General features: G+C 35.9%; 1 protein-coding gene across 5 annotated transcripts in view; it reads right to left on the bottom strand.

Annotated features, from left to right (window-relative positions):
* The window catches only part of LPIN2 (lipin 2), a 47,901-nt gene that overhangs the window by 14,364 nt on the left and 18,398 nt on the right, over positions 1 to 15,139 (bottom strand). For all 5 annotated transcript variants that reach the window (XR_012649756.1, XM_075023079.1, XM_075023077.1 and 2 more), the window contains exons 3-9: positions 14,897 to 14,992; positions 11,128 to 11,426; positions 6,995 to 7,102; positions 2,810 to 2,933; positions 1,839 to 2,160; positions 1,498 to 1,597; positions 257 to 444 (exon numbers count right to left, since the gene is read on the bottom strand). Coding sequence is in view for 4 of the 5 variants with exons in the window: in XM_075023079.1 (XP_074879180.1) it covers positions 257 to 444; positions 1,498 to 1,597; positions 1,839 to 2,160; positions 2,810 to 2,933; positions 6,995 to 7,102; positions 11,128 to 11,426; positions 14,897 to 14,992 (1,237 nt within the window). In the remaining variant the exon portion in view is untranslated. The remainder of the gene's footprint in view (positions 1 to 256; positions 445 to 1,497; positions 1,598 to 1,838; positions 2,161 to 2,809; positions 2,934 to 6,994; positions 7,103 to 11,127; positions 11,427 to 14,896; positions 14,993 to 15,139) is intronic.

The following is a 15,139-nucleotide window of genomic DNA, read 5'->3' as shown; positions in this document are numbered from 1 at the left end:
GCAATATATAGTGCAAAAAAGGAGACAGAAAGCTTCTCAAGACAACAAGTGCTCTTGATTAATTCAAGGTTAAATTCTGCTATCTCTGCTTGGCAAATGCTTGGGAATTTTAGAAGATGAAAGATTATCCATTCCCTTTTCTCAATATGAGCATAAGCAGCCAAGCTTTGCAAGGTAGAAGTCAGAGCATGCAAGCCACTTCATTTGTTTAGCTGCCTGACCTTTATTACTGTTTATGTTTTAGTCTTTCACATACCTTTAGAAATCTCTCCATTTTCGTTGAGACCTCCACAAAGTGAAAGTGTAACATCAGGCAAGTCCATAGCAGAATCAGACATGCACTCTGTACCACTATCAGCAGCAGCACTTCCTACTGATTGGGGTGACTGAGAACCAGAAAGGGTATCTGACTCTGTCCACTGCCTGAAGCCTGGATCAGAATCACTAAAGAAAAGAAGTCCACATTTTTCGTATTTCACTTGCAAAAAAACGTACAGATTTTAGGTTACAGAACACACTATGTGATTACTCAAGAAAACCCACCTTGCTACAGCATTTAAGTACTATATCATTATACAATATAAATTTAAAACCAAGCAAACAAAAAAGACACAAACACACACCCCAATCCTTCATAATACTGGCAGATTGACAGTTTCCAGTTCTCCTAACATTCACCTAAATTGGGAAATAATTACATTTCTCTTGCCTGCAACAAAATTGGATTTAAATGAGGAAAAGAGCCTCTACATTCTATTTTTGCAGAACAGTACTACGCTCCTCAATCTTTACCAGAAAGCTGTAGAATAAAAGGAAAAAGGACATTGCTTGATGTTTTTAGAACACTGTGTTTGGAAAAAGTATAATAGAAAAGAAAGGTGGGCTTTTAAATAAGAAATATCACATTGTCATCTAAGGTTAGAGTTATTCATTTGATCTCAAGTAATGTAATCAGTAAGTACTGAAAAGTTTACAATTTTAACATAAACCAATAGACACTTGTTCCTTATTAAGCTGTGTTTTTACAAAGGTCTTCCTAGACAGTTAATCTTTTGGAGAGTATTTTAGGAGTATAAAGTGCTTTGATTTCATAAAAAAAAAAAACCCAAAACAAACAAACATGAATGAATTTTGAGACTGAGCTGCCTTGTATGAAGATCTTGTGGGACTTTTTTTATTGGTCTTTTTTGATAATAAAAAAATGTTGGAAGGGACGTGCAGGGCATGCAAAAAAATAAACTGATATGTGCTCATCTAGAGCTGGCAATATGGCAAAATAGAGTACTGGTGCAAAAGGAGTCTGCAGCTTAAAATTATACACACACACCCCCCATTTGCAGAACATACAGGTTCCACAAAGATGAAAACTCTCAGTAATGACCTCCCACGTGATCTTTCAATGTGTTTCTTGTCAAATCAGAAACAGAATTGCACAATGAGATCAGTACTGATTACTCCACAAAAGCCAAAATCCATAGAAGCTTAATTCAAAACTACCTTTTGGGAAAGTAGAGTGCTGCAACTTCAGGTTCCAAAGCCTTTAGGTCCTCCAAGTAAATATCATCAGGCCCCTGATGATGACTTCGCTTGTGCACTCCTGTTAATTTTAACAATTTAGATTACTAAGATGAAGCTATCCAGACACATTAAATACAAACATAACTGTGAAGATTCAGACTTACTTGTAGCATTTATAAATCCAAGAGTTTAATTATAATTTTAGTCAGATAAGACTTTAATTAGGAAAAAATTGAAAAGGCACATTTATACTTTTTCCATTATGGCCTCAAATTTGGTAGATCATGCTGAAGGAAGGAATCAACAGCTTTATTATATACCTTTCTTTTTTGAAGGAGAGTCAATTTTTGCTGTTGGCTTTGTTTCTGGTAAAGGGTCCACCAACAGTCTGGAATGATGATCAGCATCTACTGGCAATGGATCTTGTGGTTCTATGATTGCAGAAGCAAGAGAATCTTTAACATCCATCTGCTTAAGAAGAGGATGAGTTCTTGGTTCAGGTTTCAGTACTGTACAGACAGAATCTTTCACATCATCATCATCTTCAACTTCGTCAGAGCTGAGGATGACTCTAAAATGAGTTTTCTCTGATGGAGTAATGGTAGCTGTTCTGGGATGTTCCAGTTTCTCTTTCTTGGTTATCTGAAAAACAAAACTCTAGTCAATCCTTTCCATTCACAAGTTTGTTTTATTCTGGTCTAAACATTAAACTTGTACTCATGGTACAACTCCTGGTCACAAGTAAACCAGGTAAGAATTTAAACATGCATTTTAGCAACATAAAACATGTCCCACCTTATTAGCAAAGTTCCCTGCAACAGAAACTTCATACTAGCTTATTTACAAGTTCAGTAAAGAAACTGGCACAGAAGAAGTGCTGACTTGACCAAACTATGGAAAGAAAAACAGCATAAATTTTGACATACCAAGGCTGCTGTAACCAGCTGTCCTGTTAGATACAAAATTTACTCTATCAAGGCTACAGTTCCTCTGGAATGAACTAGAACTTAGCCTAAAATAAATAAAATTAATTTCTAAATTGTTTTCTTCAGCTTCTAACTAAAAATACAAAAATTTCAGACTTTTACTGTTAGGTTTTCTGGAATTACTTTGCTGACCAGCTTTTGAACTCAACAAATTCGACTATCTCCTAGCCACAAGGGGGTGCTACTTTCCTACCTCAGCTGAAGTATTCTGAAGACCCGCAGCAGATTTCCAATCCTCTCTTAGGAAACAATTTTAGATATGCTAAAACACAGTTCACAAAGTTAGAGACAATCAATAAATTTACCTTGGTTGATTCTGGGAATCCTCCCCATGTCCATTCCATGTGAGATTCAGATCTGAGCAAGCTCTCAGCAGGTTTAACTTCTAGTTCCGAATCACTTTTAGGGCAGACTGGCTCAGAGAAAGGGCTAGCAAATCAACAAGAATTAAAAAAAAAAAAAAGAAAAAAAAAGCTACAGTGTTTAAAATGCATTTGTTGTGCAGCTACTGTTGGTAGAGTTTTCTACAGCTTAACAGAGCTTCAATTATTGGGAACATGGCAAGAAGCCCAGCAGGGTATTCAGACAGTGAGAAATTAGGTTAAAACCAAAATCACATTAAAGGACTTACATAGCGATCACCCTAAACAGATTCCTCCACTATATCTGCAGTAGAGATATAGCTCTCCCCTCAGCCAATGTTCCATTTTCAAACAAAACAGAACAACAAAAAAAGTTTATCCAAAAGTAAGACAGAAATTAGCTTTAAGTTCAGTTCCTTTCCTCTGTGAAAATATAGCATTAAGCTTGCTATGCCAAGACTGGAGTAAAAAAAGTCCTGCAAACCTAACTCACAAATGCACGAAATACCAATTCCTGATGCAAGGAAAACAACATTAACAAGATAGCTTAGGAGAGGGAAGGGAGATCACCTGAAAACTTCCTTTAGATGTGTTTGGACTACATGACTTCTTAAAATCCACTCTACAAAATGCTAGAAAGGTGTGATTTCAAAATCATTTTGCTCTTATGATCTTAGGGAGGAAAGGAAACACAAGAGGTTGTTTTGAAGTAGCATTTAGTGTTGGAACAGGTCCAATTCTATCCTTTCTTCAACAGGGCAGTTATATTGTGTATTATAGAAATGCTGCTCTTTTCACACTTCGACATTCATAGCATATTTTAGTTTGTTTTTTTTAATATAGATAAAAACCTCAATATTTGAATCTGAATTGTAGGGACCAGAACTGGATACATCACTCCAGCTGTGGCCTGACCAGTGCTTAAGTAGAGAGGGATGATCACATCTCTATCTCTGATAGTAAAACCCTTGCAGAAGCAGCCCAGGATCCGATTTGCCTTTGTTGCTGCAGTGGTGCTCTGCTGACTCACATTCAGCTGGGAGTCCACCAGGACACCCAGGTCCCTTTCAGCATGGCTGCTCCCCATCCACACAGATTGAAGCTTGTACTAGGCTCTTTAGTTATGTCATCCCAGGTGCAGGTCTTTGAGCTTGTCTTTGCACTTGTTGCACCAGGAGAGGTTTCATCTTTATATAAGAAAGAAATTTTTTTGCAGTGAGAATAATCATTCACTGGAACAACCTTCCCAGGGACATGGCCCCCAACACAGGAGGTTTTCAATTTGTGACTAGTCAGGGTGCCAGATAATCTTATCTACTCCCCTTTCCCATGAAAGGTTGGACCAGATGATTTTTCGGGGTCTCTCCCAGCTTGGGCTGCTCTGTGATTTAATACTAAAAATTTTACAGTAACCCCTACAGGTATTTAATTTATGGTGTTTTTTTTCCTTACAAAATTCCTGCAATAATTAGTTATCTAATGCAGTATCATATCTGAAACTTTCTGGAGGTTTGTGGAGCCAGGGTTTTGCAATATCATACAAGACTAAACTGATCACAATTCAGACTGTAAAAATAGACAGTACACAGATCAGATCATAATCCAGACAGTAAGAATCCCTCATATTACTCTGACTGACACCACAAAATCCAAGATAGCAGGACATTTACAGTGATGATTCATCATCTCACTGTCAATTTCCAGCCTTCAGCACCTGGGGACTCAAAAAGGAAATCATTTAGATTTCCCCCCTCAGTTCTCCTTCAATAATTTCCTACAGAAATTACATTTTCTGTATTGTTAGAAGGGCTTATTTAATGTAACAATTGATGAAAATACATGTACATCTTTGTTTTCAGAAAGAATATGAACTCATTTTCCCTATGTGCCAAATAATGTGTTCTGCCCATATCACAAATCAACTGGAAGCCATGCAGACATATTAACCTGTTTCTAAGACTAATTCTTAATATTCAGTAGTACCTGCAAAAGATTGAATACTTCAGGGCTTTGAGAACATAAGCCTGTTCCACTTCCCCCAAAGCATAAGTTTTCCATTATCATTCTCAGGGACAAGTCTTTAGTCAAAAGGCCCATGCTTGTAATAGTGATCTAGTCATGCTAACATTGCTTGTTAAAACAGGAAGAACATCTATGGTATCAGGTACCAAATTTGGTTTTATTATAGTAAGTAGGAAAACCAGAAGTGTCCTCATTGAAAAGACTTAGGCTATCTTCCCTTAGCTCCTTGCAAGGGTTCTGAAGAGCAAGACATCCAACCTCAACTAAGAGTCAGTTAGCTTTTCCAGATCTCCAAATAGGAGGTTATTAAAACCTCCTATTTCTCTTTCACTGTACCATGGCTACATTATAGAATCTTTCTTTGGTGGCTTAGGAGAAATAATTTAATGCAAAATTTCTCTTCACCTAGATGGCTCATGCAAGAGACAATCCCCCACCCAAACCCCCTCCCCAAAGAGGGAAAGGAAAATTGCCCATTTCTCTGTTACACTGCAATCTGTATTGGATAGCTTCTTGTTAAAAAAAAAAAAACACAAACAAACCAACAACAAAACAACAACAACAAGCTATGAACAGCCTAGGTATCTTACATGATGCACAAACAAGTTGTTTGCAGACTGTCCCCTAAATATGTAAACAAGAAGAGAGGCATGAATCATATCTCCCAGATATAGCCTGCTAGTCTATGTTAGCTTGAGTTTTATGAACTGAAAAGGAATATCAGCCTCTATGCTACAATTATCTAGGTAATATAATCCATACAATACTGTGTCAATCCTGAGGGTCAAACACTGTGACTGCTTTTCAGTCGCAAACCACAAACCTTTGGGGAACATTTGAACAGTACATTTCATCAAGTACAATTGAGGATGTGGTTGTCAGCCCAAAACACAAGAAGGAACGATAATGGGATTTCCTGTCCAACTGCTTCTGTTCATTAACAAGCTATGCACTGGGAGAATTAGCAGTCACCAAGCATGGTGTGGTACGTTCAGACTCTGAGGCCACAGCCCTGGAAATACCCAAATCAGAGATTATATGCACTTCAAAAAATATTTTCTGAAGCTTAATATGTTCTATTCTGCCCTACCGCCTATTGATACAGATGAACAGGCACCTAACATGCAACAATGGCTATCACACAAGGCTAACCAGTAATTCTCACTGACACTGTGAATGTATCTGCTATGAGCCAGATTCCTCAGTCAAACTGTAAAGTAGTAAAACTAGATACTCACCAAACAGTTAAGATGAATCAAGATACTGCTCAGCATGCTATGTGCTATATATATATATATATATATATATATGCCCTTCCCTATGTCCAATGTTCAGGAAAAGTACAAAATTTACCTCAAGCACTACTGCATATGGACAGAATGCTTTCTTATGCAAATAGAGATTGATGTTGAAGTGGTGAAATCCAAAGGGTGACCCTTGAAAAAATCTAGAAACTGAATGCAAAAAGAATATAATAGCATGAACATCAGAAACTGAAGAACTTGAATGCATAAACAGAAGTGCCCTAGTTGCTGGAACTGAAAACTGACTGGCGAGCTGTATTATGCCATGTGTAAAAATCCACAATCAACTGATACTCCAGTAACTAGCAAATCCTCTGTTCTGAAGTGGAATATGATTCAAGTTTAGGACCTAGCTTTACCTCAAGTAATTTGCATTTACTTCACCTGCCAAAATCTAACTTGCATAGTCAACACTTCTGCTTTATGCCATATCAAATGTTATGTATGCTAGGGTGATTCATAGGGAACATACTCGTTTTCCATACCCTTCTCAACCTAAGGAAATCTTATTAACTGTATTTTCTTTCTTTAACAGTGAATTTTAATAAGAAAGTTTTTTGGTTTTTTCCATTTGAGGAGGAAAAAGGGAAAAAAAAAAAGACACAAATTTTGTTTAATACATACAGTAGAGAGGAAAGTTCCCAAAGTTCCAAGTAAGTATCAAATGCTGCATTTGATATCACAAAAGTTAGGCATGTTTGATAGTTTTACAGATCAGGGGGGAAAATTAATAAAAAGCCACATTAATTTTTTTCATAATTATTCATCATTATATACATGATGACATTACAAGGTGACTTACTTCTCCAGAGGGGACCAGTCTCCATCAGATAAAGGGTAATGATCCTTTGAGTGATAAATCAAAGATTCTTTTTGTTCTTCACCCTTTGGTGATGAATTTGAGGATCCTCTGTGGAGATACATAAGACATTAAGTCAGCTATAAGAAATCCGCATTACTAATTCAGTTAGAAAAGTTACTTATAAGTTATTAAAAATCTAAAATCAAAAGAAAGGTGTGCATAGCTTAAAGAATTCATTGTTTGCAACGCACCTTTATACAACTTAAAACATATATAAAAACTATTATTAATACTTGGAAATATTGCAAGTTTAAAAATCTACTACTCTTGACACATAGTAAGTTAATATTGAAGAAGTCACAATAGCATAAATGATGTTACTCTATACTGCCAGCTAATATTACCAAAACCCAAAGATGAACATAAAGATTTACACATAACCTTTACGATGTAAACCTTAGAATCACTGGAAAAGTTAAATAGAAAAGGTAGTTTTGACAACACGCTTCATGACTGCACATTTCACAAATTAAAACCAGTAAGAAAACAGGGGTAGGTATTAGGCTCACAATTTACCCGAGTTTACAAATCAACATAAACTACAAGTAGCTAGAAGTAGTGTACTTTTCTGAACAGTAGGGTTTGTTTTGCACTGGGAAGTCTACTCAATATCCACAACAGAAAAAAAGGCCAAGCAACAGTAAGACCCATTGAGCTGGCATGCACTGTATTTTACACAGAAGTTCCTTTTAAATATTACCATCATAAGTTCTTCAGATCTTTTTACAGCTTTCTGAATTTAGTTGAATAAGTAGCTATTCTCAGGATACAACTAACTTGTTTTGAGGTTAGATGAAGGGCATCATGGCCATACAGTGGAGATAATACAAAGAAGATAAGCCTGGAATTTGAGTGTAAAATGCAATACAAATTATTTAAGCCATTATTATGAAAGAAAAAAGAAAAAGTATTTTTCTTCCATTACCAACATGGTTGCACTAGACTTGTTTTGGAATGCTAACACTAATTTCTCTTATGGATGGGAAAAAGAAAAGATTTTAACATTATCTATTAAAATACATAAATATTTTGAATTTACTTACTCAGTACTGCCCATTAGACCCTAAGCAGTCACAGTAGTCTACCTCATTTGCACAAGTCTTTCATTTGGAAGACAGTCTAGACTATGTTAAATACTGAACTCTAAAAATGTAATAGCTCCACTTCTTATTCAGTAGTAGTATTCTTATGAAACTTGATGATGACAGCTTGACTTGAGAGCTGCAGAGACTGTACATCCTTTGTATTCATAAACCAAAGCTAACTGTGATAGAAATGTGTTTCATACTATCTTTTTCTGTATGCAGTGCTAAGTATCTCCAAAAAAGGAAAAGGTATTACTGAACAATTAAGTAAATACATAAAACAAATTATTACAGAGAGGTCCTCAATATTATGAGAGGGCGGGCAAGATGACACACAAGTGGTACTGAACAGATTTTATTCACTGGGAATTAGTGACCAAATGAGTTCATATGAAGCATCAAAAAAATCAAATTTCATCCATAAGTGGATAAATCTGAAGGTTAAAAATCCAAATGCAGTCAAAGATTATTGAAAATAAGGGGGGAAAATCAGTATGCATCAACTTATAACTTTGAGTTGCACTATCAATTCTAAGCTATTTATTTTGCAACTTTTATAAGTGCTACCACTTCTTCTCATCCCTAACCACTTTATACATGGTGTAAATAAATATATAAGATTTTAGAGACAGATAACTACTTTAACTCTTTAACACTCGTAGCCCTGGAGAAATAATGCCCTCTATTTCTGAGCTGTTCACACTGTAATCTCAGTCCTCCTGGTCTTATTTTAGGTAAGTCAAGTACTACTAACATATCTAAATAATATCCAGAAAAGACAAAGGACATATTTTTTTAAAAGTTGCATAAACACTTGGAAATGCATTTTCCCAAGGAAAAGGAAACAGCTTGTTTTCCACTTTATAAGAATAGAACTAGATAAGACATTACATACTGGTACCCGTGGCTGAATTTTTGACCTTCCTGTTGGAACATCAGCCTCCCTTTTCCTCTTCCAGTTTCAATTTGAAATCTGATGTTATGTCTAATAACAGTTAAGTTTCTATTTCTTTTTTTTTTCTTTTTCAGAGCCACACATTTATAACTAAAAAAAAAAATCAAACCCAAATCAAAGCAAACCTGCTGATATCAACTTACATCCCCATAGGATGTGAAAAGAAAGCTTATGAACTTTTTTTCCACAGCTGTATCTTTAGCTGGGAAGAAGACAGTGTATGCCTATTGCAAAGCATTTTATTTCCTGCCCTGACAGCCCACTGGAATGACTGTATATGAACTCTACTAACAGATACATAGCCACAAACCTACTGTCTCTGGGCTTCCATTACTACAATGTATTTTTCCAGTCCTGCATTTACTTACTATTCACAAGAAAACAGCATTCTTTTACAAAATCTTCCTCCTTTCACATCGTAACATTCTTCTCTGACTGAGAATGTATTTCTACTGCTGTTTCTGATATGTAAAAAAATGTGGTTTATAAATAAAAAGCTTTTTCAATCTTTCATTCTAAAGGGTACAAAAAATAAAACCAGCATAACCTTTATGGAAACACCATGGTCTGTTCAGCTATGACTAAACATTTGACATTTCAGTCAAACCTACAATTTTTTTATTCATCTCTAGTCAAATTAAGATGCTTGCTAGAATAGCAATTTGAATTCTAAACACTGGATGAATGTCATGCCAATAATGGCTGTTTTCCTTAATTCTTCATACATTTGTAATAATTTATTAAATAAAGAATAAACAATTCATGGGTTGTATTTTCTTCCTTCCTGTACTTGATGGTCACTTTTATTTTTGACGGTTTCACTATGACAAGTTATTGTTGTCTTAAAACTCTCACACTGAAGACTGAATAAAGATCTTGCTTTTATTAAACTGGAAAAAAGGAGAAAAGGAAAAATCTCAAACCAAACAAAATGCCAATTCCCAGACTTAAACAGATAAGCGAGTATCTAAATGACAACTCACTGACATAAATATGACAGTGAAAAAATATAAGGCAAATTAACTAAAAAAGCCACCGACATTCTAGAAAACACTTTAAAATCCAAATTTTGTTTGTTCTGTTTTATTGGTCATAGGTGTGATAACAGTTAGATTCATGTTTTTCTGTTGCACTAACCTTTTTTTGACTGGTATTTATTAACTTTGAGACTCCCTTGAAGACCCATACCAAAGGAGTTTTTTCAGTTATAGTTTACTCTCTTATACCAAAACATTCTTCCAATTCCCAGACCAGATCTTGAATTTATTCAGACAGTACTACATTTAACAGTAATGCTGTCCAATAAAGCAGCCTGCTTTGTTTAAAAACTAAGTCCACTTCTTTTGTTAAGCAGCCTAAGAAACTTCCACATAAAACTGATGATTAGGCCTTTCCTGGATTTTAAGCATTTATATGCTTGATAGCTTTCTTCTATTACTATAATCTTTCCTATTACTCATACAAACTTCTTCATCTTATTAGTATGTGCTACCACTTTACTGCAAGCTCCACTTTACTAATAGTTTATCCACTTCAAAATACAGGACTGATTTTTTTTCTCCTTTATGACTACACACATGTAAAGAATTCCCTTTACTAATGTGAAGGAGCATTCATTTATGTAGTTTTCAGTTACCAAAGTAAACTTCAAGTTACAGAGAAGTCAAATTCAGATGTGGTATACCACAGGCATTCCACACTGCAGTTTGTGTAGAGGTTACCAAACACACCAGAAGACCACTCTGCCTTATCAGAGCAACTACACCAAAACTTTTTCTCAGTCACACAACAGATCATGACAACACTTCTTGACCAGAATGGGCTTAATTGGATTTCATGTTCATAACAAAATAGTCAAACTTGAAGGATTCTGTAAAGATGTGGAAGGCAATGGTTTGGAGTTTTGTTTGAGCAAAAGCCTACCCAGAGCCTATTGAAACTTATGCATTACTTGCATAGAAGAAAGGTACCAGTCACCTTTTAAATGTTCAGTGGTAACAGTGAAAGCAGTCAGCAAGTATCTGATAGTTTACCTTAGGGGTTGAACAGTTTTTTCATCATCTGAGCTTATTTCCATTTCAAAAATCTCTTCTGTCCCAGTAGAAGAGATCTGATCTTCCTTCCTGCTATCTTGTTTGTATTTCTTTCTTCTTCTTTTTTTCTTTTTCACAGAACCTGGAGTGAATACAGTCTCTGTTTCCACAGACTGTGGAATTTCTGAGTTTGCACATGTCCTCTCATTTTCACCTGATTTCAAATGATTGTCAGTGTCTTTAAAAAACTGGTCTTCAGTGGGTATTGGAGATGTTGCCAAATATGCAGGAACTTTTTCCTAAGCAAAAAAAGAAAATAAAGACAGACTATTTTTTTTACTTTGTTTTGTGCATACAGGATAGCTTTCAGCTACGGATTAATCCTTGCATCTGTATTTAGACAAAAACCATACAATAGCCCAGTGGTATTGAAGCTGATATCCAGAAAGCAACCAAGTTCACTAGAGGGATCACAAATAGTTCAGAAAAATGAATGTTAGTATACCTACAGTTTCAGATACAAACAACTGATTTTGCTAGCAAAACAAATACCCAGTCAGTGGAATGTTTTTGAAATTAGCTGCCCTTGAGCACACCAGTTCTATCCATGCTTAGTAAATGTGTTAATAAAAATAGGCTACTTAAATCCACTGCTATTTATTTTGAAACAGATTCATAGAAAGGTGTAGATTGGAAGGGACATCTGGAGATCATCTGGTCCAGTCTTCTGTTGAAAGTAGGGCCTGAGGTTAGGTTATCCAGGGCCTTGTCAAGCCAAATGCTGAGTATTCCCAGTGAGGGAGAGTCTACCTCTTCTCTAGGCAACATATTCCTGTGTTATACTGTTCCCATAGTGAAGGATTTTTCTTATATCCAGCTGGAATTTCCCTCTAATGCCCTTTGCCCCTTGTCTTATCATCAGGCATCCTTGTGAAGAGAGTGCCTCAGTCTGCTCTATAACTACCTTGTAGGTATTGCAAGACTGTAGTTAGATCCCCCTGAGTCTTCTCTTCTCTAGGCCAAACACAGCCAAGTCCAGCAACCTTTCTTCCTATTTCAACTTCTCCAAACTTCTGATCATCTTAGTGGCTCTCCACTAGACTCCCTCCAATTTTCCATACCTCTCCTGAACTGGGAAGACCAAAACTTAGTAGACCAGAACTGTGTTCCAGGTTTGGTCTAACATATACTAGGTTGAGTGGGACAATCCCATAACCCTCCATCCACTGGCTGTATTCCTGACGATGCAGCCTATGACACATTTGCCTTCATTGCTGCCAGGGCACACTGCCAGCCTTTACAGCAGACATGGGTTTCATTCAGTGAGATCCCAGCCTGTACTGCTGTGTGGGATTCTTCCAACCCAGATGCAGACTTCACGTGTATCTTGGTTAAACCTTGTGTGAATCTTGTTGGTCCAGTCTCCCAGCCTGCCAAGTTGGATCTACATGGTGGCTCTTTTTCTGGCCTGTCTACATCTCCTCCGAGTTCAGTGTTACCCACAAAATTGGTAAAGGTGCATTCAGTCTTGTCATCCATGTCAGACACTATTTATGTAAAGTATCTTTCAAAAAGAAAAACTCAGCTATAATTTAGTCGTGTTAAAACCAACAAACAAACAACCCTCAGTTAGTTACAATTCACTGGCCTTTGAAGGAACAATTCACAATTCAAATGAATGAAAAGTTTTACCAATGGACTGCCTGTGGTTTATTTACATCATAACAAGAAATTAAAGATATTGACACCTAAACTGAAAGAAACACACTGTGAAGGGACAAAGTGGAACAAAAAGAGAATGGAATTTGCATAGTGAGGAGAAAGAGAAAAAGTTATGGAGCTCAATTTCATGGTAAGGATAGAACTAATTACAAGATGCCTGCTATTTTACAGGACTCTTATGCAGAAGATTAATCAGAAACTACACTGTGGTAAGAAACAGCCAGAGCACTGATACTACTTTTGATGTGTTCAGTCTGAACTGCTATTATTTAATATTAAATTCAATTTCTCCATTGAGTTAAGAGTTACAGACCACTGGCTGTAAAGTAGAGAGAAGTGGAGAAAGGAGAACAAAATACAGCCTTATACAGCACTAATGACACAGAGATTTTGCATTGTGAAAAACCTCCAAATAAAATGACAGCACCTAAAATAAAGTTAATATTCTATACAATTAGTGATAAATAATCCAGAATAAGAAGAAAAAAAAAATAGAGGAAAAGTTGAAAGAAAACTGGCCGAAAAATGATGCCTGAAAGTTACATTGTAATAGTCCTGATTTATGTGAATTGAGGCGTCTGGTGTTACTTCTGAATGTCAAGATGTGAAAACAGCAATGACTGACCACTTGAAAGAACCTTTCTGAATCCATTGAGAACTCCATGAGAGCTTTATCGTTTATACCTTAAGCATAGCTTCAAGAGGTGACCACAAGGACACACTGATCCGTAACAGAAAAACTAAGAAAAAAAATGTCTAAAAGTAGTAAAAACAACTCAGTCCTCTGCTTTGTAGCTAACTTGATCTATAGTTTTGTCATGAACTACCAGCTTTCTGGAACACATTATACAGATGAAGCACTCTTGTTATAAATTAAAATACACTAAGCAAGTGCAATAGCTCCTTTAAAACATTGTACTGGGGACAAAGGTAGCAGTTATCACCCTTGCTTTCTGAAAGTCTTAAGACTGCTCAGTTCCCATCAATGGCTGACACAGCCTATATCTATACAAAACTGCTTCCAGTTTTGATTTTAATCATGATGTATGCTAAAACAGAACCCAACCTTCCTTTCTCTTAAATGTTATGAATCCTTACCCCAAATTATTGTTTAGGGTCTTAATCCCTAAATCTTAACTCCCTCCACTTTAAATTATATTTAACTCCTTTCAAAACGAGAGCTTCCTCCAATCCCTCACAGTAAACAGGTAGCACCCTAAACTAAAAAGTAGATCAAGCTTATTTCCTTGAAAGACTCTGATTCCTAATAACAACAGAAAATTAACACTTCATCTTTTACTTCACCAAGACAAAATTTTTTTCTCTCTCCTCTAACCAACTATTTTCATTAAACCTTTTGGAACTTTGTATTTAGATCTTCTTTCCTTCTGTCTTGCTGAAAAATGCCAACAGATTCAAAAGTGATCAAAACCAAAGCTCAGGACTGATAAATATTGTGATTAAATAGCTCCCATATCCTTAGGAAATCAGACTAAAAATGAACCATTATTCCTGCTTTTCAGAGGCTCATTAGCTTCCAGCTGCAATAGGTTCTTGGGAAATTAATTACTGTATGATAATACAAGAAGAATTCTCAAGTTGAAGAAGTTACTGTTAACTGGTCAAAGTTTCATAGATAAAATCATGACAAACTGTGCTAAAAATAAGACAAATTAAAAATATGCCAAAATAGACAACAATTATTAGTACAGAGTTCAGTAGCACAAGCTATAAGAACTTCAGGCAAAAATTATTATAAGGCACTGCAATCAACAATAATGAATATATTTTAAAAAAAGTAAAAAAAAATAAATTCAACAAATCTCTCAAATAATGCTCTAATAAAAAAAAAGTTACCTTTATTATCACTGGTAGCAGAATCATACAAAGCACCAAGCAACCCGGAAGCATGAGTGATGTTAAGATTCAGTCATAGAAAATGTAACTTTTATGAAAGCTACAATATCAACAACACTATATTAAGCGTTTTTAACACATTACTCTGTTAATACTGCATTGTAGCAATCATGAAGGACAAAGCACTTACATTTTCCTCCTCAGTTTCTTGCACAAAGAAAGCTTCTCCATTGTCACCCAGTTTCATATGAAGATCAACAGCATCACCATTAATTTCTATATCAATCTGTGGAAAGAGATGATTTAATGTAAATTATTCATCACAGGGCAAAGCACTGACCTCAAGGCCCATTTAGCTCTGACAGTAAACTTTGTTCCATTGTATAATCATGTCTCTTTCTCCTCCATCTGCTTTTTGAAAGAAGTCTGTTAT

This window comes from Buteo buteo, chromosome 3, assembly GCF_964188355.1.
Source record: "Buteo buteo chromosome 3, bButBut1.hap1.1, whole genome shotgun sequence".
NCBI lineage: Eukaryota > Metazoa > Chordata > Aves > Accipitriformes > Accipitridae > Buteo > Buteo buteo.
The sequence above is the reverse complement of the archived record's forward strand: the minus strand, read 5'-3'. Positions and strand labels throughout refer to the sequence as shown.